Below are 26,074 nucleotides of genomic sequence, written 5' to 3' on the forward strand. Positions count from 1 at the left end.
GTGTGGCTTCAACAGATGTCCCTTCTCTTACCTTTGAAGCAAGTCTATTACAAACAAGTGTATGAAACGTCAAGAGGCCAGTTTGGTTCCTTAGAGTATGGCAGCCCTTATGCAGCAGGAGTTTTTTTTAATTTGGGATTTTGAAACATGCATGCACTTTTAAAGATGAGGTGTCACGCAAATTCTTATTCCTTGATTTCAGCTCATTATTGCTGGTTTTATTTGTCTTCTTGGCTTCCTTTCATCACTGTTGTTGCTGCTACCACATTATGGAGGTAGTGTTTCTTCTTCTACAACCTGCTTTAGTGTGAAGTTAATTAACATAGCACCATTAAAGACAGACATTATGTAAGAAAAAATGCTTTATCTACAGAATTAGTTTTCTCAAGATGGGTAATATCAGCATGTAAAAGCAACAAAGTTTTTCCTGATGTGGATCACAATATTTCCAGCCAATTTATTGGAGGCAGCTTGAATATTCTAGTTGGGTATGTGGGTGGGTTTTTTTTTCTTTTAATTTCTCTTGGTTTGAGTCAAGCCAGGAATTTTTTTCCCATTGGGTTTGTGGGGCTCCCATTGAAACTCTTTCAGTGGGAGGTAGTTTTTATTTTGCTGCACTGTAGTTGTTTATTTCTTATCAGAATTTGTTTTAAATAATACCACTTCCAAATACTTGTCTTCTTTCATGGTTTCATAAGGTTTCTGCTGAGATCTGTTATGTGTCTGTTACTTGGAATGTAAGCAAATATCTAAGAGGTTGTTAACCATTGATCTGAGCATTGATGGTTTTGAAGAAAGGAGGGACACAAACAGAAATGACTGTCTTGCTTGGAAGAGACTCTTTGAAAAAGGGATGGATATAAGAATGGCTGTCAGCATTACTGAGGTCCTTCTTGTAAGAGGAGGTAACAGCAATATTGCTTGTGTGGTCAAGTAAGCAGAGGGAAGGGACAGGAACTGACTGCACCTTGTTAACACAAGAAAGAAGGAATAGAGTGACTTAATCTCAAAGATAATATGGCTACAAAGAATGATATTTTTATAAATATTGTGTGAATAATTGCATGCTGAAATTCATCAGAGTGATGTTTGGAACAGACTCCCAGCTAAAGTAACTTGAGCAGAAAATTAAAATTTTAAATTGGAGCTTGATGCGTTTATGTGGATTATGTGAGGTTGTTGCCTTAAGTGGTTCTGTAGACTTCTCTCTGCAGAAAAGGAAAGTGTTTATGTTGGCTGTGGGGCACAGTGTTAACAAGCACTTATTAACAACCTAAGTGATGATTTCCTCTGTTACCAAATGCAAAAGCGTTTCTTTAAATGTGAAATTGTTTAGAGCTATTGATAAAAATAGCTCTAAAGCAATGAGTATCACTTGAGGCAATTTAAAAGTTCTTACTGCTTTTTGTATCAAGTATGTTAAGGAGTCCTAAATTGATTTTTCCGCAATCTTTCTTTTGTCAAGATTGGCCAAGGTGCAGCAGGAGGCATGTGGGCAGCCCCAGGTGCAGAGCTGAGGGGCACTGGTCAGCTCTGGCTGGGTTACTGGCTTAAGGCTGGTTGGCTGTTTCCTATTCCTTCAGCTTTCCCAAGCTTTCTACTGGAAGTGCTGAGGATTGACAATCTTCTCATTTCCTTCTAATATCTTTTCATGCCAGTTCTGTCAATTTATTCTCATTATTCTTTTGATCAAGTGTTATTTGTTCCTTAGTACCTTTCTGTTTCTTTTTTTTTTACCACTTTCTACAATGTGCTTTCTCTCTCCTCCCTCTGTCACTTGTGATCTTTGTTTCAGATTAAATTTCACCTCCTCTAGTAACGCAATCTCTTTAATCTCTTTCTCACCCTGTAAATTGTTGTCCCCAATAGTTCCTGGTTTAAATTAGAACCTAGAAGAACAAGATTATACAGGTAACCCAAATGAAATAATATTTTAGAAAAACAGAATTATATTAAACATTTCCTATTTTTTCTGGGAATGTTTTGTCTGAAGTATCGTAGAAATGCATTTAATTCTTTTCTGTGTCCTGCCATATTGACATGAACTAGACAAATATGACTGTGTCCAATTTTAAAATTATAGTATAAAAGAGAAAATGGATCAAAAAATTTACAATCTAGTAAAGATTTCAAGACCTAAATACAGGCAATTTTTTTTTTATTCTGGATATATAGAATTTTATTGTATTTGCCTCCAAAGGTACTAATTTTAGAATATGTTTCTTCAGTATGCAGTGTTTACCAAGAATGATTATGTGAGAAAAGTTCCAGTTGTGATAACAATCCTCTGCTGCAGTGACTTGATAATCTTGCTTTCCACAATCCCAATTGCCTCCCATCCAACAAATCACAGAATCTTTTTATTCAAGATTCTCATTCTTATAGGTCTGGGAAATTCCTGAGGTTTGGGTAATTCCTCCATGGTAAAGTGGGCTGGTGACCAGAGTACGGAGCACGAGGACTTCATGTGCTGGTGGCTCGCTTCTCCCCACCACCCCATCTGCTGAGAGCTGTGCTTATTTTCACGTGCTGGCATCTTGTGTTCTGTAAGGCAGAGTCCTTAATTCTTCAGGAAGCCATGGCATCTGTAGGTGATAACTTGGTGCAGGCCCACAGGAGTGCAATGATGTTATCTGCCGTAATGTGGGCACTGAATTATTGCTGCTGGCTACACAATTATTTAATTCAGGCCATTTTTGGCCGTACAGCATGTGCAGCTTTCCATATATCTGACTGAAGGGAAAAAAAAAAGAGATAATAAGATAAGGACAAATGATCTTAGACCTGTCACTTCTTCAAACACTGCCCTTCAGGTATTTCTGTTCTCTCTGTTTCTGTGATTCTGCAATTGAATCACCCATCCTATTTTTCCTGACAGATTGCTCTTACAAAGCAAAGGCCAACGCACTGTCAACTTCAGTTTTGAAAGTTCAAATTTACACTTGCTGTCTTGGGGAAATATTGTCTGGCCTGATTCTGACATATTCCATGTAACTTTAGGTATCACTCCAGCTAACTCATCTAGTTCCTCCTGCAGGGAAATCCTGCTCCACAGGTTTTCCTTAGCATGGTAACATCTTCCAGACGTTGTAAACTATCAGACTGTCTATTCTATGTCTTCATGTTGTTTAATGAAGGTGGGCTTTAACCTCCCCCTAAATTATAGAGGATTTAGTTTCTGAATACATTTGCAGTACCCCAGTGTTCTTATTTTCAATATACATTGACTTTCAGTATCTCTTGTATCTGGATATCAATATCAGAGAGAATAAACTGTTTCACAGTGGGTGTATTTATTCAGGACAGGTAAAGCTGAAACAGCTGCCTTTGCCATGCCTTCCTCAGACCTCGGCTTTGAGCCCCTTTTCCTGTGCCTGGTGTGTCAGGCTTTGCCAAGCTGCTGCTGTTTTCCCTGGAGTTGGCCCCAGTGGCTGCCCAGCTCTGGCTGCTTCTCTGACTGAACAGCTGCTTCCCATTGCTACACCAATGGACAAATAGAATCTTTTTTTCTGTTTACTTCAGCAATCCTACTTTTAAAACTTCAAGTGTTTCTAGGTCCTGCACCCAGGAGCTTGCCTAACTACATTGTTTCCTAGTGGATAGTATGTCACCCTAAAAACTTTGCTGCATCCTAAGACTCACCAGGGGAGCACTTCCTGAATGAATCCTATTGCTGGGTTAGTGTTTCAAGGGGAAAAAAAAAAAAAAAAAAAAAAAAAAAAAAAAAAAAAAAAAAAAAGGTTAAGTTCCTGATGTGTTCATCTCTCCATTCGGATTTGGAAAGTGGCTTCTTGAGGAGAAAAATCGGGGTTAAACAGCTCTTATGGGTAACCCCATGCTGGGGAAACACTCAAAGCATGAGAGCATCAGAAACAAAGTGTACCAGAGAAGGTTTAGAATTTATTCTGAAATGACATGCTGTCTTTTTTAGATTCTTCTCAATCTTTCTTTAAAAGCACTTGGAATTTATTGAGAAAATCTTGTGTACATGGTTAGAGTTACAAACTTTATTAACTGGATGTTGTCTTTGCCATAGAAGACACATGAATTAATCTAATTACAATTTTAAAAAGATTTTTACAGAATAACTGTTTTTAAAAAGGTATTTATCTGGAAGTAGGTATGTGATACACAATAACACAGGCCAAAATGCCCTCACCACAACTCATTATTTTAGCAAAGAAATTCTGTTGCTGATATCAATATCAATTTCTGCAGCAAATTGAGCTAAATCAGGAAAAGGACCAATGAACCCCACAGACACTGTAGCAGATGTCTAGTAAGGAAACATCTTTGTGATGAGTCCCTTTCAAGTTAATTTTTTACACAAGTGAGCCTTGCTGAGGAATAGTTGTAATAAAACTAAAAACTTCTGTAGATGCTGTGTTACATTCTCTTTTTCTTTACCAGACTTCTTAAAATTATGTATTTGATGCACTAGACAACTGTGTGTTTAGGAAAGTTTATATAGGAATGTTACATTTTGCTCTACCAAGGTCTTTTAAAAGGACTCCTTCACTTGCACAAAAACAGACAGTGATGGAATAGGTTGTACAGCCTGTGCAGTTGAAGGCTGTTCTGAAAATAAGCTTTGATTTTCCCTGTCAAAGCTTCATTTTCAGCATGATTTTGCTTTGTTTTTCTTTTCTTTTTTTTTTTTTTAACTGATCCTTCTTCCTAAGACTCTTGACTCAGATTCAAGGATTCCTTAAAATCTGTCAGTAAATTATAGATGAGTAGAGAAAGCAATTCCAAATTGCTCTCGGGACCTGAAGCCTGCAGGTGGACATCAATGGCAAAATGGTCTGTTGGAGATGCTCTTGAAATGAATCTGACACATTACCATGATAACACAAAGTATGAATCAACCAGTTTCTGAGTATTTTTCTACGAGCTCTTTTGTTCTGTATGTTTATCTTCTCCTTGAGCCATTATAGTGACTACAGTTAAAGATATTATTCTTTAAAATACAAGTCGGAATTTCAGAGTAAAGAACAGAGAGCTCATGTGGCAATAAGGGACAGATGAACTCTTACAGTTTCATGCAGAGTGTTGGAAATTAAAGCATCTGATGCCTTATGCTGGCTATAGATTATAAAAAGGTGTTTGTACTTTCCATTAGAGTAGGACAAATGCCTCCACCAGTTTAGCATTTTCCAGCATCACTTGAAATCCTAAAGTGTCCTCTTTGTAATAATTTCAAACATCTGTCTACGTAGAATAAAAAATCCCATAACATCTTCACTCTGCCTAGTTATATTCTGAAAATATAGTGAACTGAAGCAAAGTCCAGTTTGGAAGCCAGTAATTAGTGGTGTGGCCCAGAGTTGCAGTCCTGTTCAGTATCTTCATTAATGACCTGGATGATGGTGGAGCTGTTTGTGTCTGTAGAAACATGATGCTTTGTGGAGTCTATTTTAGTATATGAATTGCTAGTTCTTAATGAGTTCTTAAGAGAAAGGTGAGTGTAGGACTTGGGAAGAATAACAGGAATTTTTCTCATCAGCTCTGGTTCCCAGTTGTGGGGGTTTTGGTCAGGATTTGTCTCAGTTTAGAGCAAGAGTTTGAGGAGGTGATCTAGTACTCCTGGAAAACATTCTGCTGTTGAGCCAGGCTTGCAAAAGGTGACTCCAGGTTACCCTGGTCCCTGCCAATTCACTGGACTCCTGAGCTTGCTCAGTATTTCTTAAAAACACAGAAGCAAAACTGCTTTATATTCACATAGTAAAATGCAAACTCTGAATGAAAATCTAAAGCCTTCCCTGAAGAGTGTTTTAAAACTTCTGCTAAGGATACAGGGGACACACTGGTGCTTATAAGTGCCTGCTCAAATCCCTTAAGGGGATGATATCGCTAAGAATAACTCAGAGAAACACCCTTACAAAGAAAGGAATTTCAGGAAGGAAGGAATTTCAGGAATTTCAGGAAGGAAAAGAGAGAGAAAAAGAGGAAAAAAGAAAGGAAAGAAAGAAAGGAAAGGAAGGAAGGAAGGAAGGAAGGAAGGAAGGAAGGAAGGAAGGAAGGAAGGAAGGAAGGAAGGAAGGAAGGAAGGAAGGAAGGAAGGAAGGAAGGAAGGAAGGAAGGAAGGAAGGAAGGAAGGAAGGAAGGAAGGAAGGAAGGAAGGAAGGAAGGAAGGAAGGAAGGAAGGAAGGAAGGAAGGAAGGAAGGAAGGAAGGAAGGAAGGAAGGAAGGAAGGAAGGAAGGAAGGAAGGAAGGAAGGAAGGAAGGAAGGAAGGAAGGAAGGAAGGAAGGAAGGAAGGAAGGAAGGAAGGAAGGAAGGAAGGAAGGAAGGAAGGAAGGAAGGAAGGAAGGAAGGAAGGAAGGAAGGAAGGAAGGAAGGAAGGAAGGAAGGAAGGCAAAAAATATTACTGCTGCTCATTCAGATAGTCACTAATTTCAGCAGGTGTTTGATGTTTGCCTGCACATCCTGCAAACTGCTACCAGACACACCAATTAAGAATTCCTTGAGGCAGTGATTTTGAAGATGGAAATCCTTTTTCAAATATTCTCAGTTCTTTTCTTTTTCTAGCAATGGGACCTTTCCATCCTCCATTCACAGTAACACATAAAGCACAAAGTTTGTTACTGCTGAAGCAATTTCCTAGTCTTTTATCAAGGCACAAGCACTTCAATACAAGCTGTGAGTTGCTGTCAGGGACATGAAGGTCACCTCACCCAAGGCTGGTTGATCCAGGCAAGGGAAGAGGCTGTGCAGGCAACAGACACAACCTTGGTGGGTCTGATAAAAGTACAGAAATGCTGCCAGGACCCTCTGGGTTGTTACATATTCACAGTTTAGAAGGACCCATGGGAAGAGTCTACTCCGTAATACCAGCCCTGCTGGGGGAATGTGGTGTGTGTTGATATATTTCTAATGGAGACATTAGGTGAGGTACTTTGTTTATATCTATTGTGGATCAGCTGAGATTATGTATTTACTGGAGATTGTAAATCTACTCTTTATTGGTTCCCCGAGACAGACACAACGGTATTTATTCATCCCTTTTCTGTACAGAACTCATTAAGTAATGCATGGGAAAACAGCTGTGTGTTTTCATGTTTGCAAATGAGTTTCACTCCATTAAAGTTGTGCTGTGAGGCTTCAATTCCCAAAGTTTTAGCAACATATGGCTGATGGGCCATTTGTAATATTGAAATGTTGCGGTTTTTGCATTTGGAGAACATCTTACAGGAGAGGAGTTGTCTGGAAGTGTGGTGATGGAAACAAGAACACTATGGAGATAGATATATAACTTAGACTCAACAATTAACAAAAGACTTAATGGCAGAGCATCTAACGTTGGCATGAAAGCTTATCATCAGTGAGGACTGCTACTCATAGACAGTGAAACAGTGCTCACCTGACTCTTGAGAAAATTTCTATGCAGCTGTTCTCTGCTTAATTAGGTCAGTTGGAAGAGCAATAGACCAGCTTTCCTGGAAAGATATCCTTCAACAGATGTGAGGAAAAGAAAGACATCAAAACACTGTGGAGGCTGATAGCAGTTGAACCACTGAACCATAGTTAATACACGTAGCTAAACTTAGAGCATTTGTTTATACTAATATTTAAAACATGACTTTCTGCTACTTTATCAGACTTAAAAAGATGAGTTTTTTCCCCTATTTTAGCTGACCTTTTGACAAATAGTGTCTGTCTATAAAACTCATCTTACCCTGTATAAGTTGGACTCTGCTTCAAATGGAGCAAGTGAACATTTCAGATTTTCCTGTTTTCTTAGTGCTTGAGTATTTGATAATACTTATAAATCTGTTATTAAGCAATAAATCTAAATCAATTTGACCTGTGACTTCCTTTCAGGTGTGTTTCTCACACTGGGGAGATAACCATCACTAATATATTTTTAAAGGTTCTTAACTTCCAAGATTAACATTTCAGTTTTACTTTCTATTATGCATTGTAAAACTACCCATTATTGCAAATTCATGTCCTAATATGTAAATGTATCCTTTACAAATTAGGTATTAATGCTATGGTACGTTGGTGAAGCACTGTAGGATAGCATGCAGTCATCATATTGAGTAGGAGGGTGTGTTTTCTACTCTTGAGTGTCTTTGCTTTTGAAACTGCTGGCAAAATGAAAAAAAAAATGGGAGGTATATTCTTGATTAGTATTTTGAGGTATTTTTTTTAACTTGAAGTAAATGTCAAGTTAAAATTAATTGGGTCTTGTTTTTTTTTAAATCCAAACCAGATTTTTTGTCATTAAAAAAAATGTTAAGATGAAATATTCAATAACTTCCATTGTTTTTAAAACAGCAAATGTTCTTTGGGTGTTTTTATGTTAGTTTTTCTCTTAACCTTAATATACCTTAGTCTAACTTTCATAACTTCAGTTTGGCAAAATATAATCACATAAAAAAAATTTGCATCTAATGCAATTTCTAGATGCCCTGGAGCACTTTTCTTCATCTCCCACTACAGTCCCAAAAGGATGCAGATCTCTGGAGGTCTATGTGCTGCATCTGCCAGTCCCACAGGGACATCTGAGGTACCCAAGGGTATCAGAATGATAGCATGTTCTCATGTTTAAAAAGCTGAGTCTTATCCTCCTCAATTATTTTAATTTACTATTTTTATATTTTGTTATTTATGGATGCTAACCTGAGTCTAAATGCATAACTGAAAGGAAGTTCTGTCAGAAATTGTGCCTAGCTCCAATATACCTCTAATATTTCTTCCTAAATAAGCTCAAATATATATTCTGGCTGCTGATAATAATCCCATGTGAAAGCTTCCCATTTCCCATTGCTTTTATCTGAAATTTTTTCTTCTCTTGGAGACAAATAAATGAAGAAAAATTATGCCATATAAGTGTGCAGTAAAAATTTCGTTATTACTCCAGTAGAAAGCTGGACAAAAAACCATCTGGGGAACTCGTAAGAGATACTTTAATTCTCCCTCTGAATACTTCCATGATCTAACATACCATTTAGTGAAGAGAGAATCATGGGACTCAGACACCAGACACTTTCAAAGATGTTTTAAGTTCTTATCTGAAGGCCATTTGCTCAGTAGCAAAAATCTCCTGCTGATTTCTGTGAATTTTACATCAGACTTGTACAGCCTTAAGTCTGTGACTTTCTGTACTGATTATTACCTGGGAAGATACTTGAGTAATTACTTGAATAATCTTCTTGTCAGAGTTATAGCTGTAGTAGTGACCAGTAAAAAATACACATCTGGGTGCAGAACAGAGGTGAAATACACATATTATCTGAGTTATCTCTCTTTTTTTTTTTTTTAAACAGGAAGGTAAGCAATTTGTAACTCCATTATTGAAATACATTTTGACAAACTGGGTTACAGAAATGGTCTTGCAAAGAGCAAATTGTGTCCAGCAGGGACATAACTGTGAGATTAGCATGCCCTGCAGCCAGAGGAGATTGTGGAGCAGTGTTTGCAGTGGTACAAAGGTGAGAGGAAGGCAGTTGTTTTGCACCTTACTTGAGTAGCTGCTCTGAAGCCTGAGATGCAGAAATTCTCTTTTCTCAGCTGCCACATGATCATCACCACTGTGCCATACCCTTGACTAAAGGAAGAAAAGATCCAAAGCAAAGAAATTAATTCCATCTCAGTGCTTTTTCAGTCCTTGGCCCCAGGCCAGCATGGTTGTCCTTTTAAGAGTGTTTTATGTGGTGTGGTAGCAGATTAACAGAGAAATGCTGAACGTGTGCAGTATTCTGGGCTTTGCATGCCTAAGTAAATTTACCCAGTCTCTTCTGAGCAGAGATACATTGTTTTTTTCCTGGGCAAATGGAATATTTCTGATATGCATTTTTTTGTGCCAAGTCTGTACAAAAAAGGACAAAATTTAATTGCTTGAATATAAGCAGATAGTATAATCTTGATGCCCTGTGGTACCTTAGGTGTCCCTGTGAGACTGGCAGATGTGACACAGAATATCACAGAGACCTGCATCCTTCTGTAGCTGCAGCAGGAGGCTGAGGCAAGATGCTTTAGGGCATCCAAAAGTTAGACTAGATGTAATTATTTCTGTCTGTATGTGTGATTATATTTTGCAAAACTAAAATTTTAGAAGTTTCCTGCTTTTTGTAGAAAATTAAAAAGAAGAGACTACCAAATCACTATTTCCTGGATATTTTCAGTATCTTACATTGGATGCCAGAGGCTTTTGTCTCTTTGTGCCCCACATACAAAATGGGTAAAATATGTAATTAAAAAAAAAGAGTTATACAAAAAGGTAATTTCTGTTTATAAATTGTTCAGCACGTACTAAACTCATCACAACCCCATCCCCAAGGAATTAATTCCAGAATAAACACTCATATGCTGACTATTTAATAGTGACTGGTTAATAGACTTGCTCACTGAGAGATCACAGATTATCCTGTGCACTGAGTGCTAAAAAGGGGAAAAGAGTACTTATTTTGATACCCTCTCCTGCACATTTCAAGCAGTAGAGGTAGCCAAGCCCTTGACAGTTCTGTGAGGCAGCATGGTGGTTGCACAAGGACACAGAGCAGGGCTGGGGAGTGCCCTGTGCTACCCCATGTCCAGCCTGAGCCTAGGAGAAGGTGTTTGGGTATGGGCATTTCCCTGTGGCTCCAGAATGGACAGGAGACAGGATGGGGGAAGCTTGCCTGGGAGCAGCTGGGGTCAGGAGGCTCAGTGGGATGTGGGGATTTCCACAGCACAGAAACCCAAACTCTGGGCAGAGAGCAAGTGAGGACCCTGAGTGGGGAATCATGGTTGAGTTGTGAATGGGAGGGGGTTCTATGTCCAGATTATGCTTTTAAAACAAATAGATAAATAAATAATTAAAATCTATTTATTAAACTAAAATAGGAGAGGTTTAGCACAGATGTTAGGAAGAAAACCTTCACTATGAGAGTGGTGAGACACTGGACCAGGCTGCCCAGAGAAGCTGTGGATGCCCCAGCCCTGGAAGTGTTCAAGGCCAGGCTGGATGGGTCTCTGAGGAACCTGGGATAGTAGAAGGGGTCCCTGGCCATGGCAGGGTACTGGAATGGGGTGATCTTAGAGGTCCCTTCCAAACCATTCTATGTTTCTCTGTTTCTATGAAATTATTTAGAAAGAAACAGAGAGAGTGAAGCCTGTCACAGGTGCTTATTTCCTTACTTAGTCTTTTTGATCCCATTATCCATCTCATACTGGCATATTTAATTGGCCACACTAAATCTTTGAAAAAATAGGTGCCCATGTCCAGGGCACTACAGCACTTCTTCTCACCTCTGTTTAATGACCTTATTAACAATTCTGTTCTCCCTTTAAAATGTATTTATGTGTATATTGTTTACCTGGTCTGTGTTGAGAGTGTCTTCACATTTTATCAAAATCTTCCTAATTGCTGAGAATACTAAATGTAGCTGGTGCTTAAACAGATTATTGAGCTCGATAGGAATAGTTCAGCTGCCAGCAGTGCCTGTTGACATTTCCCCATGCCACTTTCTTTTCCACTTTTTGATGGTTACAATAAGTTCCATTTTCTGCATTTTAGCTGATGATTTTCTGACATGGCAACATTTTCTTTACTGTGTTTCAGTGCACCATGATCTTGTTTCATTTGCAGCTGATAAATCCATGCCATATTTTATCTCCCTCCCTTCCACCCAATCTTCTGTCTCTGCAGCTTTGCACTTTATTCCATCAACCTTTGAATGAGTCTGTGGTTGTCAAACTTGCTCTACTGTTTAACTGTCTTTTGTAAATACATCAAAGCCAGGTATTTCATGCTCCAGCCTAAGCAAATATCCATAATGTGACAGTTTAAAATGAAAATTTTACCATCTTGACATGTTATTTGTACCAATTCCGAGCGGGTGATGAAATCAGGTCCCCTGTAATTAAAACATTTCATGCTCTTTTAAGTTTTCCCTGAAATAAAGTGGGATGTAGTTGTTTTCATTTCTCCCAGCAGTGCCTGAGTGCTTCTCCTCACTGCTGACAATTGAGGTGAAGTGTTTTAAGTGTCTTCTCAGTCACCTACACTGTCTTTTGCCTTTAGCTTATTACTGCTTCTGAGACTGTCCCAGTACATGTCCTATTCTATTCCTTCTTAAAGAGGTTATAAAACCCTCCTTTTGCCTGCTTCTCTTAGTTCTCTTTAGAGGGTCTAGTTCAACCTGATTTCCAGCAATTTTAATGAATCCTTTGAACTTATTTAGACCTACTATTTCCTTTCTGTAGTGGGAGGAAAGAGTTAAGATTGTATAATGTAAATTAAGAGAAAAGCAAGTAGAGCACACACTCCATAATGTTGAATAGACGTGAAATATTTTGAAATGGATGGAGAAGCTTCCACTGGCTTCAGTGACTTTCTGATCAATTCATGCCAAAATGGCAAATGGGAAAATATTTATGAGAATTTATGAGTATTTATGAATTTACCTTAAGGTTTTAGAAGCTAAGATGTTAAAAATTAAAACAGAAATCTTAAATAGAGGAAATAAAGGAAATTCAGGGTGTTATGTGGCAAAAATAAAGGGCTTTTCATTATAGTAGCAGGGTTTGCTATTTATTGTGAAGGGTAAGTTCAGAGCTGTTTCAAAATAATGCTTTCAAGAAGAGTTATTTGAGATAAATGTGAGCAACTTATAAATCATATAATATAGGAGACTTTAAAAGGATTGTAAGTTTATTCCACAGAAGTCTCCATAGGTGGGCAGATGCTGATAATAGCATACAAAAAATCCTTTTTTTCCTTTTAAGAAGTATCCTTGACATGGTGGGAAAAACCTTCAGAAAATATGATGGGCTGATAAAGAGTAACATTTTTATCTGGAGGTACTGTCAAAAATTATAACACCCTATAATTGTTTCAATATGGTACATAGCAAAGAGGTTTATATTGCAGGAAACTATTGCAGGCAGATATGGAATGAAGGTAACAAGTTATACTGCCTGTTTTCCTAAGTTATTCTTCATAAACCAGTACCCACTTTGATTATGTGATTATTGACTTGTTTTAAAGACTTAACCTTAGTTTTCTAGCTTTTAAAATAAGATCCAGGCTTGTTTATCCATAAACAGTGTTAACCACTTTTTGTTCATCTACATTATAGAAAGTTTTCCACTCAAGTGGAAATAAAAGAGAAAAAAGGAATGAAGAAATAGGGTCTTGATGCCTTCATGGTAATGCAGGCTCTTAGGGTGACTGATTACCTCAAGCTTTAAATTGTTTGAAAAAACACTTTCTGAAGTTGTTTTCCTATCCCAGGAGCATTTTTTAAAAACACCTCTCTCACCTAAAAGGGGAAGTGAAAAGCTTGATTAAGAGATACCCCACCCATTACTTCTGGGAGTTATTTGGTTATCTTGGGCCCCGTTTCATGTTTGAGGCATGGAATAATTCCCATACCACATAGAACGGGGTGCTTTAGGCCTTGCTGAAGTAGAAGAATGTAAAATAAAAACTGACAACAAAAAGTAGTTTGGGGGCTTGGCCCTTGACTAAGGTGATCTGAGAGGGAGGTGTTCAAATCACTTACTAAGCTTAGGAGGAGCATGTCACTCTGGTGGAGGACACAATACTTTGAATGATGACACTGTAATTTTTTATAGTGTTCCCTATCAAAGCTATTTTTCTTCCAAGTGTCACTATGGGAGAGTATCACTGACTCATGTTTGCATCCGTTTGCAGGAATCTCAGTGGCCTTTCTTGTTTGGAGCAATCATTGTTCCATCATTGATACAGGTCGTGATTCTGCCTTTTCTTCCTGAAAGCCCTCGGTACCTCCTACTCGAAAAGCATAACAGGAGCAATGCAGAAAAAGGTATGATATGTTCCTTTCTGCAGTAAAGGGTGTTTATTGTAGAGATTCAGGCTGGAGACACCTGATTCTAATACCACACTAGAAGCAGAATATTCTCATAGCAGAGGATCTCTTGGCAATAATTTTTCTCACTTTTTTCGTTTGTCTTCTCTTCTTTTTTCATTTGTATGAGTAAATATAGCTGTAGCTTTGACGTTTTTATAAATTAAATTTTCCAGCAAGGTAACTTATATAACATTACACATGGTGATACAGAACTAACCAAATCATCCTGCTGTTGTGGGCCAGCCACTCTGTGCAGGGTTCATTTGAAAGTAAAAGGTGGTTTCAGTCATTGTGACTCTCCCTTATCTACAGTCTTTGCACTTTGTCTAATAAAAACACAGATTCCATTGCTGCTTTTTTTTCCCCAGTAGTCGCTGTGTTTTACCCTGTGTTCTGTAACTCAATAACCTTTGTTGATCTAATAAAAACCCCATACATCTGTTTAACTGAAAAATTCCAGCACTTCCATATTGCATCAGCTTCACAGACACAGAATATTTTGTCCTTGCTTCAGGTTTCAGGTATAAAACTATTTTCTTTTTGATCACAGTTGTTGCATTCTCCACTCCAGTAAATTTACTATGGTCCCAATACAGGTGTGAGAGTGTTAAAAAATTTGGTTAACTTATAACAACCAAATATGAAAAACAGGAGTCTGTAAAAAAGGAGTCTGATTATAATGCCAAAATACCAAACATAAGTGCTTTACAAACTATTCTTAAAAACTTTGTTTGAATATGACCCTTAACATTTTCAGCCATGAACTAGTAGCTTGCAAAGTTATTTGCAAAAAGTGTATCAACACCTGAAATATAAATTTAATAATCTTTTAGCATGAAATTAATGCAACTCCAGTTTCTTCTATTTTGAAACTAAAAATTGACCTTTTTTGTTCTGAAGAGCCCTCTGAAAAAGAAATAGCACACTAATGAAGAGACTCCCATGTTGTCTCAATTTGGTGTTGAATGAAGAATTCTATAAAGGCTGGAGCCTCAGACAGAGATACAGTTCAATGCTTTAAAAAAAAGGGAGCACAGAAACAAGAAACAAGAAAGTGCTCTTGAGCTTCACAGAGTCAGCAGAGTTTTGAGGAGGCAGAGAGCAGCTTTTCCAAGGAAAGGGCTGCCCTGCCAGCTGTGGGTGCAGGACCCAGCTTGGGTTGGCTCTTGGGTGGAAACTTCTGCAGCACCATGGCTGGGCAGGGAAGAAATGCTTCTGGGTGCCAAGTTTAAACTGGCTCGTTTCTGCCTGATAAAACTGTGGATATATTTCCAGAGCTATGGCTGGCAAAGGCTCTACATCTGCAATGCTGTAGCATAATATTACACTTGCTATGAGGAGCTGTTAAAAATCCTGCTACAGTACCTGGAGACCTCAGCACTGACAGTGAAACTGGACCTCTCATAGGCAGAGTTTAAAAATTGGAAAACATGGCAGTAGAATAACACCATCTGCCTTGAAATTCACACCATTTACTGTTGCTGGTAATGTGCCAGATGCACTCTGGGATGTTTCAGCATCCATGTTCTGAAAATAATTTGAAATCTAATCCAGAGGCATTGGAGGTGGGTTCTGGAGAAGAAGGCATCAGGAGAGGAGTTTCCTGGGGAAATGAGCTTTAGCCACTGGTTTGCTGATTACAAGAAGATGGCTTTCATGAACTACCCTAAAGACTATAAATTTAGATAGAGAAAAAAGAGACAACTGATAGAAAAAGCTTTTCAACTGTATATGAATATATGCTTTTGGATTTCATTAATTCTAAAAGAAAAAGCTCAATTCTGAGCTATGTTGTAGTACGAGGTGTAGCACATTTTGAGTGTATTCTACAGTGGAATTCAAAAAATAGGAGAGTGAATCAACAATCGAGACAAATCATCTGGATATTCACATTATCAGCAGAAATGGGGGAGGAAAAGTCTAAGTATTAAGGAGACTGGAGGAGTTGTGATTTGTTAAAATGCCCTTCTGCTTGTAAGTCATATAATGATAAAGCAGAATTCTTCATTTTAATGATGACTACAGTAATGCTTTTAAATTATTTGACTCTTAGCTTAAATCTGAATATTAATATTGGAAATTTGCAACTCTTTCTACTGACTAAATCCCTTTTCTTTCCCTTAATGGATCAAGGCTATTCATGCAAATATATATTTCACTGTGGATTATACATTGTCAGAGAAATATAAAACTATTATTTGCAAAAGGTCTGCTGTATTTAAAACAGATGACTCTTAGACTTTATGAAATTCTCTAAAGTATGCATGTATGTCAAAGCTCCTAAAATGGAGATGACAACATTAATCTTCCTAATTGTTATAGAGAAATAATACCCAGTGAGATAATTTAGGTCATTGAGTTTCCACAAGGTTTTGGCCCTGCTTTCATCCCTTACTTTTCTTCTCTGTCTCAGGAGACAACCAGTCTTTAACTACCAAAATAGAAGTGGTGACAACCTCTTTTCCAGCAGATGTCTTTAAGGGGCAAATAAGAAACTGAGAGAAGGGGAAGGACCAAATGAAAAAATGAAGGAATGAGGGTAGAGGGTTAGAGAGGCATCATGTGCAAGCCTAAGGCACACCACATGAGAGAAGCTGCTCTTTGGGGCACAGGGGCAGCGATGCCTCAGATGAGTGAGGTCTCCTGAGCCCCAGAAGCAGGGTTTTACCCAGTGCCCTGCTTTCCCCTTTCCAGCCATGCAGGCAGAGCAGGCTGTGAGCGGCTGAGCTGACGTCTGGCCGATCGGACACACGGACACCGTGTCTGACTTGCTGCTGTCTGCTGCCAAAAGCAGCACTGAGATGAGCTTGACTCATCTTCCTGGATGTCAACAGCTTTTACCCTACTCCCTGAGATCCAAAAGATCTGAACTATCTCTCATATTCCTGTCTCACTGCTGAACGTGGGAGAACTGATCCATGTGTTCTGGGGAGAGAGCAGTCCACTGGAACAACAGCATAATCTGTAAACCTGCTTTGCCCAAGACACTAAGCCTGCTAATGAAGCAAGGACAGAACCACCCCAGCTCCTCTCCCACGTCCCATAACTAATATTCTTCTCATTTTATAAGAATAGAAGGGAAGAAATTGCCTAGCATTTAACTGGTGTGATCCTTCTTCTTAATCAAGGCCAGAAAGCAAAGGAGAAATGGGTATTCAAGTGGTTGAAGAGAAGGACTTTAGAAGGAGATTATGGAAATGAAAAGTGACAGGGATAGAAACAAGGAGAAAAAGAAAAACCTGCTGCTATAATTACATCAGTTTGCCATCCAAGTTCCAGGACAGTTAAGACAGGGATTTCACACTGGCTGTCTATTAGTTGCATGCCAAGTGCACCCCTGATCTGTGAGTATCACAATGATGTAAAATAAATAAAATCAGTAGTAGTGATAAAATTGAACATTTGTTCCGACTGACAACATGGGTTATTAACACTTGCAGTTGGAGATTTGAGATGTCTTTTTTGAAGTGCACTGGGAGGAATCTTGCATTTTTATGCAGCTACAGTAGCAGGTCATGTAAATCAATAATGGAATTCAGCTGGTATCCCAGCTTGCCAGAGAAAAGAATATTGTTATGTCTTAAGGGTCAAACAACTTGGATAAAATGTCACAGCAACATCTGTTGGTGACATACAAAATCTGTTCATCTAGTATGTTCAGACATACATTAGAAGTCCCATGGTTATGAAAGAAGCATTACAGTAGGTATAATGAGAAGCATAGATTTAAATTTTTAGAAAGATGGATTAGGGTTGATACCTTTTCATGTGACAAAAGAGCAAGGCCACTCCTGATTTAAAAAAGCAGGCAGCCAATTTTTTACAAAGCCCTTCAGGGGGCCCGCATGGACCGGAGAGGTATTAAACCCAAACTTTAACAGCAGGAAGCTCTTACTGCAAATCCAGCGATTAAAATAAGTTGTTATGACTGACAACAAGCACATATATGATTTATTTTTGTTTCTCTGTGGGTTTGTACATCTGCAAGGATTATAAACTATTATTATGGGAAAGGAAGAGACAGCCATGACTACTACGCTTGCTGGGTTTTTGTGAAGGCTTCATCTCAGATACTTCCCTGCCAAAAGGTGAAGTGATTGTGGTGTGAATGACTTGTTTTAAAACTTTTCTTAAGCCTCCTATCTTTTAGAAAGGATATTAGGTCATTGGACCTTTAATACAACTCTGTTTATGAGTTCTTGTGTTATTTTAGGGTGGAGTGCATATGTTTTGTTTTACCTGTACATATGGGCTAGTTTCAGGTGAACCTGAACAGGCTTATTGATGTATGTAAAACTACACATAGAAACAGGTAAAGATGTAATCCTTAAGTGGATGAGGATTACAACTCAAATAATAACTCAAAAAAGATCTGTGTTCTTTACTTAGAAGAAGAGGAAGGTGACATGTAGGAAAAACCTAAAGTAACTTACCAGCAATTATATTGTCTGAGATTTTTTTCTTAAATTTTTCTATGCTGCATACTGGTAGATTAACTATATTTTAGTAGATTTAAATAGCATTATTATACTTATATCTCTCCTAGGAAGATATACCTCAGTTATTCTTATGGATATTCAGTACTCTATTAAAATTAGTTTATATGAAATAACAGTTCATTTTGTGAATGAACTAAAATGTATTTACATGGAGTTATTACCAGGAAATTTCTGTCTACAACAGTGGCCAAAGAAGATGCTGTTTAAGCAGAACTTAGATAAAGATGTGAGAGACAGTGTGACACAGGATTTAATATAATTAATCATCAGGGATGTCATCATCAGGGATGTCATCATCAGAATGTGTCCATGGGAAACAGATAATAATACTCCCACAGCTTATTTTAATTTTTGTCCATTTCTTTTCAAAGAATAAGCCCAAACAAACTTTGACCACTTCTCTCTTTTTCTGCTCCCCTTTGCCTGGTGCTGGCTTTATACCGTAAACCACTCAATAGCATTTTGAGCTTTTAAAATTTCTTCTCAAAGTTCACATGCTAATTCCGTTGATAACAACTGCTTTCTTTGCACAGTCCTGGAAGTACTATAGTGGAAAAAGAATTAGTAATTCCCTGTGTTGCTGAGATATTGAGTGCCCATCTTCAGTTAATTTAAAGGCCTGATTGATTTTAGGGATGGTACCAACTGACTTTTTTCAGATCTTTGTACCTCTTTCAGGTGCTCCACCTTCACTAAGGTGAGATAGATAAAAACAGGTGGAGTAAATGGAAGGGTTTCTTGACTTCTTTCTCCTTGACTGGAACCATCCAGCTCTTTTCCTGTTTATGAAGGCAGTATTCCAGCTTTTGGAGGCTGAGCTTCTAAAACTTCTGATCCATGGGAATTAAATAGGAATCTGGAAAGTTTTAAAAGTTTCTAGAACTGCAACTCCTTAGACGTTTTAAGTGTTACATGAAAATAAAGCTTCCCTATAGAGAGAGGCAGCCAGTCACGGAGGGAAATGAGTCATTGCAGCGAGGAGAGGAACGACTTCTGTGCTTCTCAGTGCCAGTGATGCCAGGGTTTGGAATGCAAAACTAATAAATTGAACATCACACTCTGAAAGGCTTTTGAGTTTCCCTATCTCCCTGCTCATGCAGAATTTAATTCCACAATTTTTTATATATAAAATTGTGATTCTTATGGTACTGAGAAGCTGATAATGGAAGAAAATTAAAGATGTTGAGTAGCAAGAAAATGTTTTTCCAAGAAGGTGATGTCTATTCAAAACTATGCATGGATAGCATAGTAATTTCTTAGTATTTCTTGACTTGTTGGTAATTTTAAGTATCCATCACCATTGCCTAGTGCATTTACATCTTTTTACTTAATGCCATGAAGGAAAGAAAATAAATCGGGTGTCTATGTTTTTTGTTTTTCTTGCCTTGTACTTGACCATTTTAGTGATTGCAGTTTTTTAGTTCCTTGTCCCTCTAGAAATACAGCAAACTCCCTTGTGCACGAAAAGACAGATTCCTATGTTTTTACTTGATTACACCTATATTTTAACTTGTGTGACCTAAAGTAATGCTGAGGATTTTAAGGACAGGAAAAATAAATAAAATTATGCACTGACCTAATTTAGATTGATAAACCAGATGCTTAAAAATCAGAGAGAATACTTTCATGGAAGCCTATGGTGATATATGTCTGGTTGTTCTCATCTTTACCTGAATTTTCCTTGATGTACATTCTAATAGTACTGAGGAAAGTGTAATTTCAGCATGAGACATTGACTTAAACATGCTGTAGGCACACATTGTTCTAATTTTACATTTCTCATCACTGTCTTTAAATACATCACAGTTGTTAAAATTAGTGTTTAGCATGTTATTTATTTAAAAATGGGCAATAACGAAGGACAAAACTGAGCAGCTTAAAATTTTAGTTCTGAGGTCCCAATTTGTTAATACATTTCTGGTTGTACAGTCTGTGTGAAAAGATAAGTGAACGTGCTTTTACTGAGAGGTTTAAAAATTGTGACCTCTCCTCTCACAAGAGAGAAACTGGTTATCAGAATATATGAATGTTATGAATTGAATCAACACCCAGAGCTGCTTCATCCCTTAAAACAATCATCCTCCTTGTTAGGCAGAATCAGGTGGGGCCCATTAAAATGCATTAGAAGTGCTAAGTGCCTCAGAAAAGCTTGGCCCAGAGCTTGTTAGTTCCCTCCAGACCAGGAGCAGGCAGCATGTGCAGCCTTGTGCATTCACCAAAGTATCAGAGAGGGAGGCTCTGGGAGGCCACCACTTCATTTGTGTGACCTATCCCTCACAACAATGAAATGCCACTAATTGGCCTTTCCACCTGGGTAACAATTGAAAAGATAAAATTTTGTAACTTCAAAATTTAAATAAAGTCTGGATGTCAGTATCTCTAGTTTTCTTGACCATCAGAGTGCTTTTTATAATCCAAAGTGTGTAAACATACTGAAATATGTGGTCATTTGTTTATAGGCAGTGTTATGCAGAGCTGTGGGTAAGAAAAATTTATTTTACTCTTAGGTGAACTAAATTAGCTTATTCATTTAATAAAAATTACAAATTTAAGTGACCTGCTGTGTAAAAGATTGTTTTGAGTGTTAGCATCCTACTGGGTCACAAAGCCTTGTTGCAGGGGTGTTTGTAATGTCATTGTTTCTCTGCAGTGACTCTGAGATGATGAGCGTTTTAAACATCTTTTAAAATGCCAACCCCTGGGGTATGTTCATTAGATTGAGACAAAAGTATCACTTGCATAGACAATATCTGTCAGACAAGGTTGGTGGAGACACATCACATCCAGTTGGAGGTATCTCTGTCTTGGAGGAGGTGTGAGGTGGAAAGCCTGTATTATCCACAGTGGGAGGATATTTCAGGAAGCTATCAGTGTGCAGTACTAAATGGTGTGTTTCTGGGGAGATGAGGCTGCTTGGTTGCTTACATTGGCCATGTAAATTTGTTCCCATGACTCCCATTTCCCTTGACAAGTATAAAGTCTGGAACTGCTCTGGGTAATTATTTCTAGTATTAATTACCTTGACAAAGTGAATTCTTGCCTATATGCTAGTAAAAATAAGAGGTAATATGAAGAGTAGTAGCTATTGTTTAGCTATCCAATGTCTGCCTTTTCTTGGTTTCCCAGACTTATATGCATTTTTACATCTTACTACTTCTCTATCCAATCTATCTCCTGCAATGAAGCCAGCTATACTGGCTGTATAAGTAGCCAAGTCAAATAATGTTCAGAGATGCTTTGGTAATAAATATTTTCAAGTCACACAGGGTTTTCATTCTTCACTGGACCTTAGGCTGTATTATACATGAAATAACATAAGAGAGATCTTGTAGGGTGACAATTTATGGTTTTGTTTCAGTTTTTGAGCCCAATAGCAGGGATGAACCAAATCACATCCAGAGCAGAATGGTGTTGTTGGCAGAAGAATAATTAAGTTGTTGCCCATGTATGCCTCCTGTCTGTGCCAAACATTTCCATTTTAAAGATGCAACACAGTTATAAATGCACACAGCGCCAAGAGTCTGGCCTAAAGTACATGTCCTCTCTTTGTAGCATTTCAGAAATTCCTTGGGAAAGATGATGTGTCTCACGAGATAGAAGAAGTTTTGGCAGAGTCTCGGGCCCAAAGGAACACCAAGCTGGTGTCGGTGGTTCAGCTGCTGAGAACGCGCGCGGTGCGATGGCAGATCCTGACCGTGGTCGTCACCATGGGCTGCTACCAGCTCTGTGGGCTGAATGCTGTAAGTGTCCTTCCCCAGGCCATGGCACCTCCTGGGGAGCTCCTTTCCTTTATCACAAGGTTTGGGTTACACTATTTGCCGACCTCTATGAATTTCCTTTTTTGGCTGTTTTTTATTAGCAATGACTCTGGGAGAGCAATGTGTGGGAAGATCCACAGAGATCTGTATTGCCTGGGGGCTTTTAAAACAAAAGAAGTTTGAGGAAAGCCATGTTTCTTAACTTTGTGTTAACTTTGTGTGTTTGTTAACTTTGAAGGAATACTTGATAAGGTAGAAAAGAAAATCAGCAAAAGAAGAGCATGCAGCTTTCACTTCTGGTACTCAGGTTCTCTGTTTCTGAATACGCCCCATGCTTATTCAGAGTTTTTTCAGTAGACATTTCAGGTTGGATTCATTTGGTTCAGTACTTACACAAGTCATCAAAACTTTCTATAAATTATTTTAAAAGGTTGCACTGCATGTTTGATTTTTTTGTTGTTTCAATATTCCTGTCTTGGAAAGTGAAGCAAAAGAGGGAAAATACATAAAAGAGTGAATCCTATTGACCATTAATATGTCTGAGAGTAATGGATATCAGAAGTCTCTTTCACTACCTGTCTGAGCCTGTATTAGAAGGTCACAGGACAGTTTGAGTTGGAAGATCCCTCCACCTGATCCAAGCCCTTGCTCAGAGCAGGAATGACTTCAGGGCTGTTTCAGGCTACGAAGGGCCTTGTGCATTTGTGAAGGGTGAAGAGTCCATAACCCTCCTGGGCAACCTCTGCCAGGTGTTTACACCACTTACACTGTGAAAAGTGTTTTCTTTATATCCAGCCAGAACTGTCCTTGCTGCACCTTGTGGCATCTGGCTTAGATTCTTTATGCTGCACAAAGCAAATGTTCTCATGAAGCACCTCAAAATGAGAGGATTTTTTTGTCATAGTTCAAAGGCTTTACTTGATTATATATATGAAAAGCAATATTCTCACTGCTGCAAGGAACTCTTGCTGAGCTCTGCAGCACACTCCAGCTAGATTTTCCCCCCAGGGCTAATAAATATATGTGCTTTTGTATCTGTGAACATTAGCTCAGGCTTATCTCAGGTATGTCTATAGCTTTAAGACTCCAAATAAAAGTAATTTGTCTAAGACCATTTCAAAGATTAATGCAATTGGAACTCTGGTATCTAAAAGCTTTTTGCAAAATACAGGGAGGGAATTAAAAGTTTTTTCATCCTGTGGATTAAACTACAATAATGTTTTTATAGGTGGTGTTTTCTTCTAATGGTAGGATTTCAGTGCTAATGGCAGGTTATTTTATTCCTCATTGTGGATAAATTTTTGAGGAAAAAAAACCCCTAAAATTATCTTGTCATCCAGTCTTTTTGAGATTTATCAACACATAAGGGAAAAAAAATGACACTTATAGTAGTAAACAGACTGTTCAAATAACGGAGCACATTGCCTATAAGAAAAGATCACAGCTAAATTTTCAGGGAAAATGGAAGAGTTTTGTGACTTTGAGGATACTTAATAGCTGATGGAAATTGTCCAGTATTCTGTGGCAGAACAAAGCCACACTCTCATGGCTTCAGTGAGAGTGTGGATAGATAGTCAGGCATGTGCAGTCCAAAATGGATGCCAGAGTTACTTAAAAGTGCCATTGGATGGCCACTTTCTGAAAATATGCCTCAGAAAAACTGTCTTTGTCAGGAAACCTGTGAGTTGAGTTGGCTATTTCAAGCCTTCCTTTTTAATTATTACTGTGTTTCTCCTCTCGTGCAATGTCACCAAACAAGAAAAAAAAATTCACACAAAAATTGTGTTCTGAAATGGATTATTTAAACAGTTGTTAGTAACAGTTAGTAGTAAAACAAAGAAAATTAGGAGAGAGAACAAGAGAAATAGCTGGACCACTTGATTAAGACACCAGGCTTCAAAAACTTGTCTCTTTTGCTTTGCTTTCCTGACTGATACTGCTCAAGTCACCCGAAGTTCCAAGATGAGAGGACAGGTCCAGTCCAGTACTGGTGAACCTGTGTCTTGTTTTGCCTGAGTGCATCTGAGCCAACCTGCTGGGTGTGAGCCAGCACCAGCCAGGTTTTCCTGGCAGGGATGGCTCCTTCTAACTCATTTGCTTTGTCTGTAGTGCCCTGTTAGTCAGTCTGGTCTTTTCCACAGCTACCATCTGCACAGGGCATATGGGAAAGTTGGGATTCCTTCAGGCAAGAACCTCAGGTCATTCTCCAGGGAAATTACCAACTGGCAGATTTCTGTAATTGTCCTGCTAGTACATGAGAAAACTTGCTTCTTTTTAAGGATTTACTTAAGATAAAAATTTGTTTTGCTTAAAACAGTACACTTGTTTATTTCCACATGGAACAGAAATCATGGTGAAGCTCCAATCATGTTAATGTTTTCAATTATAACAAAATACCAGACAGCCTGACATAAAGAAATTATTTCCTATTAGTCTCTTTTACTCTGTTAACATTTACCTGATACATATGAGCCATAATAAACTTATTTATCCTCCACCATTTTATCTCAGTTCTAAAGAAGTCACAAAACTACAGTGAAGCTTCACTGCTGAAGGTTATACTTTTTCATATCAAGGAATACACTGTATGACATACTGCTCTAAGGGAGTCGTTCCCAAAGTGGGAAGTTGATGTGAATGAGACCTTGATGCTTACCAGATTTGCTATTTTAGAATATTGCCACTATATATATTCTCTGCCTGGATATTGTCACTGCTGGATATGGTTTTACTGACTAAACATGATTGACTTCCTCTAAGTCATACACCCTGTATTGCTGTCCTTTAGTGACAGCTACTTCAAGCCTATGATTAAAACAGCATATTACTTTTCCCTAAGCACCTCTAATCTTAAAAGTTTCTTTTCTTCCTGTGAATAATAAAGACAGATTGGGGGGATGGCTTGACTCCAGTAATGTTAACGCAGAAGAAACATCTCACTCCTTCTGTCCAAAAATGAGCATCTTCTTGTTGCCTCACAACATCTCTTTCCTGTTCTCTCTTCTGTTGTTACATGCTATTGAAATATTCCATAAAGCTACACCAACCTGCTTTGTAAGCCACACAAAACCCATTTGTATCCTGTTGTTCAAGCTTAAAGTGAGTTTCTTTGATTTACTCCTAAAGTGAATGAAGCTAAATTGAGTTGAAGCTGTTTGTAATTCTGTCTGGGTCTGCAAGTGGAACTATAGCAGCATTGTACCTAATCCACCTGGAATTTGCACTTTCCCTACATCTGTTGTCCTGTTTAGCCCTCGGTGACTTGGGAGTGCTCAGAGTTTTAACAAGTCTCACCTCAAGCAGACTGGATGGTTGGGCTGAATACCAATATATTGTAGTTCAACCTATAATGATTAATAACTCATTTTATTCTCTCTGATACAGATCTGGTACTACACAAACAACATCTTTAGTGAGTCTGGGATCAATCGTGAAACAATCCCTTATGTTACACTAAGTACTGGTGCTGTTGAGACTCTGGCTGCTGTTTTTTCTGTAAGTATGGTTATGAAAATCCATTAGCATGCTTGATATTTTAATATTATTAGATTTTATTTTCTTATACAGCTTAAAATATAAAAAGAATAGGATGCTGATTAAGTGTAATGGTTGATAATGCAATTCAAAATATTATTTCTAATTTTAATCCTAAACCAAATTGTTCTCTTGGAATTTTTTTAAGATGCTCTTTAATTTTAGATCCATAAAAGGAACAGAAAAAGCTGGTATGTCCTGCAGTGCTATGTATGTGTGAAGAGGAAGAAGCAGAAACAGCAAGGGCCAAAGTCTATTAGGTGGTGACTCATAACTTAGCTCAGCTGGTAGAACAGCCTTACCTGGAAGCAGTTTATTCCCATCTCAGTCTCCTCGTGTGCCTGCTGGGCAGTGGTGGTGCTGTTTGGAGAAGGCTCAGGCACAGGACAGCTACAGGTGCTCAGTGTGGCTGGCAGGAACAGCCACCCAGGGAGGGGGAAGAGTAAAGCCAGCCTGCTA

At 38.3% G+C, this 26,074-nt stretch overlaps 1 protein-coding gene across 4 annotated transcripts in view; it reads left to right on the forward strand.

Moving 5' to 3' along the window:
• SLC2A9 (solute carrier family 2 member 9) overlaps positions 1 to 26,074 on the forward strand; it is a 99,540-nt gene that overhangs the window by 35,322 nt on the left and 38,144 nt on the right. For all 4 annotated transcript variants that reach the window (XM_064418647.1, XM_064418646.1, XM_064418648.1 and 1 more), the window contains 3 exons: positions 13,647 to 13,779; positions 21,876 to 22,063; positions 25,466 to 25,576. In XM_064418647.1, the coding sequence (XP_064274717.1) occupies positions 13,647 to 13,779; positions 21,876 to 22,063; positions 25,466 to 25,576 (432 nt within the window). The remainder of the gene's footprint in view (positions 1 to 13,646; positions 13,780 to 21,875; positions 22,064 to 25,465; positions 25,577 to 26,074) is intronic.

Source organism: Passer domesticus, chromosome 4 (genome assembly GCF_036417665.1).
Source record: "Passer domesticus isolate bPasDom1 chromosome 4, bPasDom1.hap1, whole genome shotgun sequence".
Classification (NCBI taxonomy): Eukaryota; Metazoa; Chordata; class Aves; order Passeriformes; family Passeridae; genus Passer; species Passer domesticus.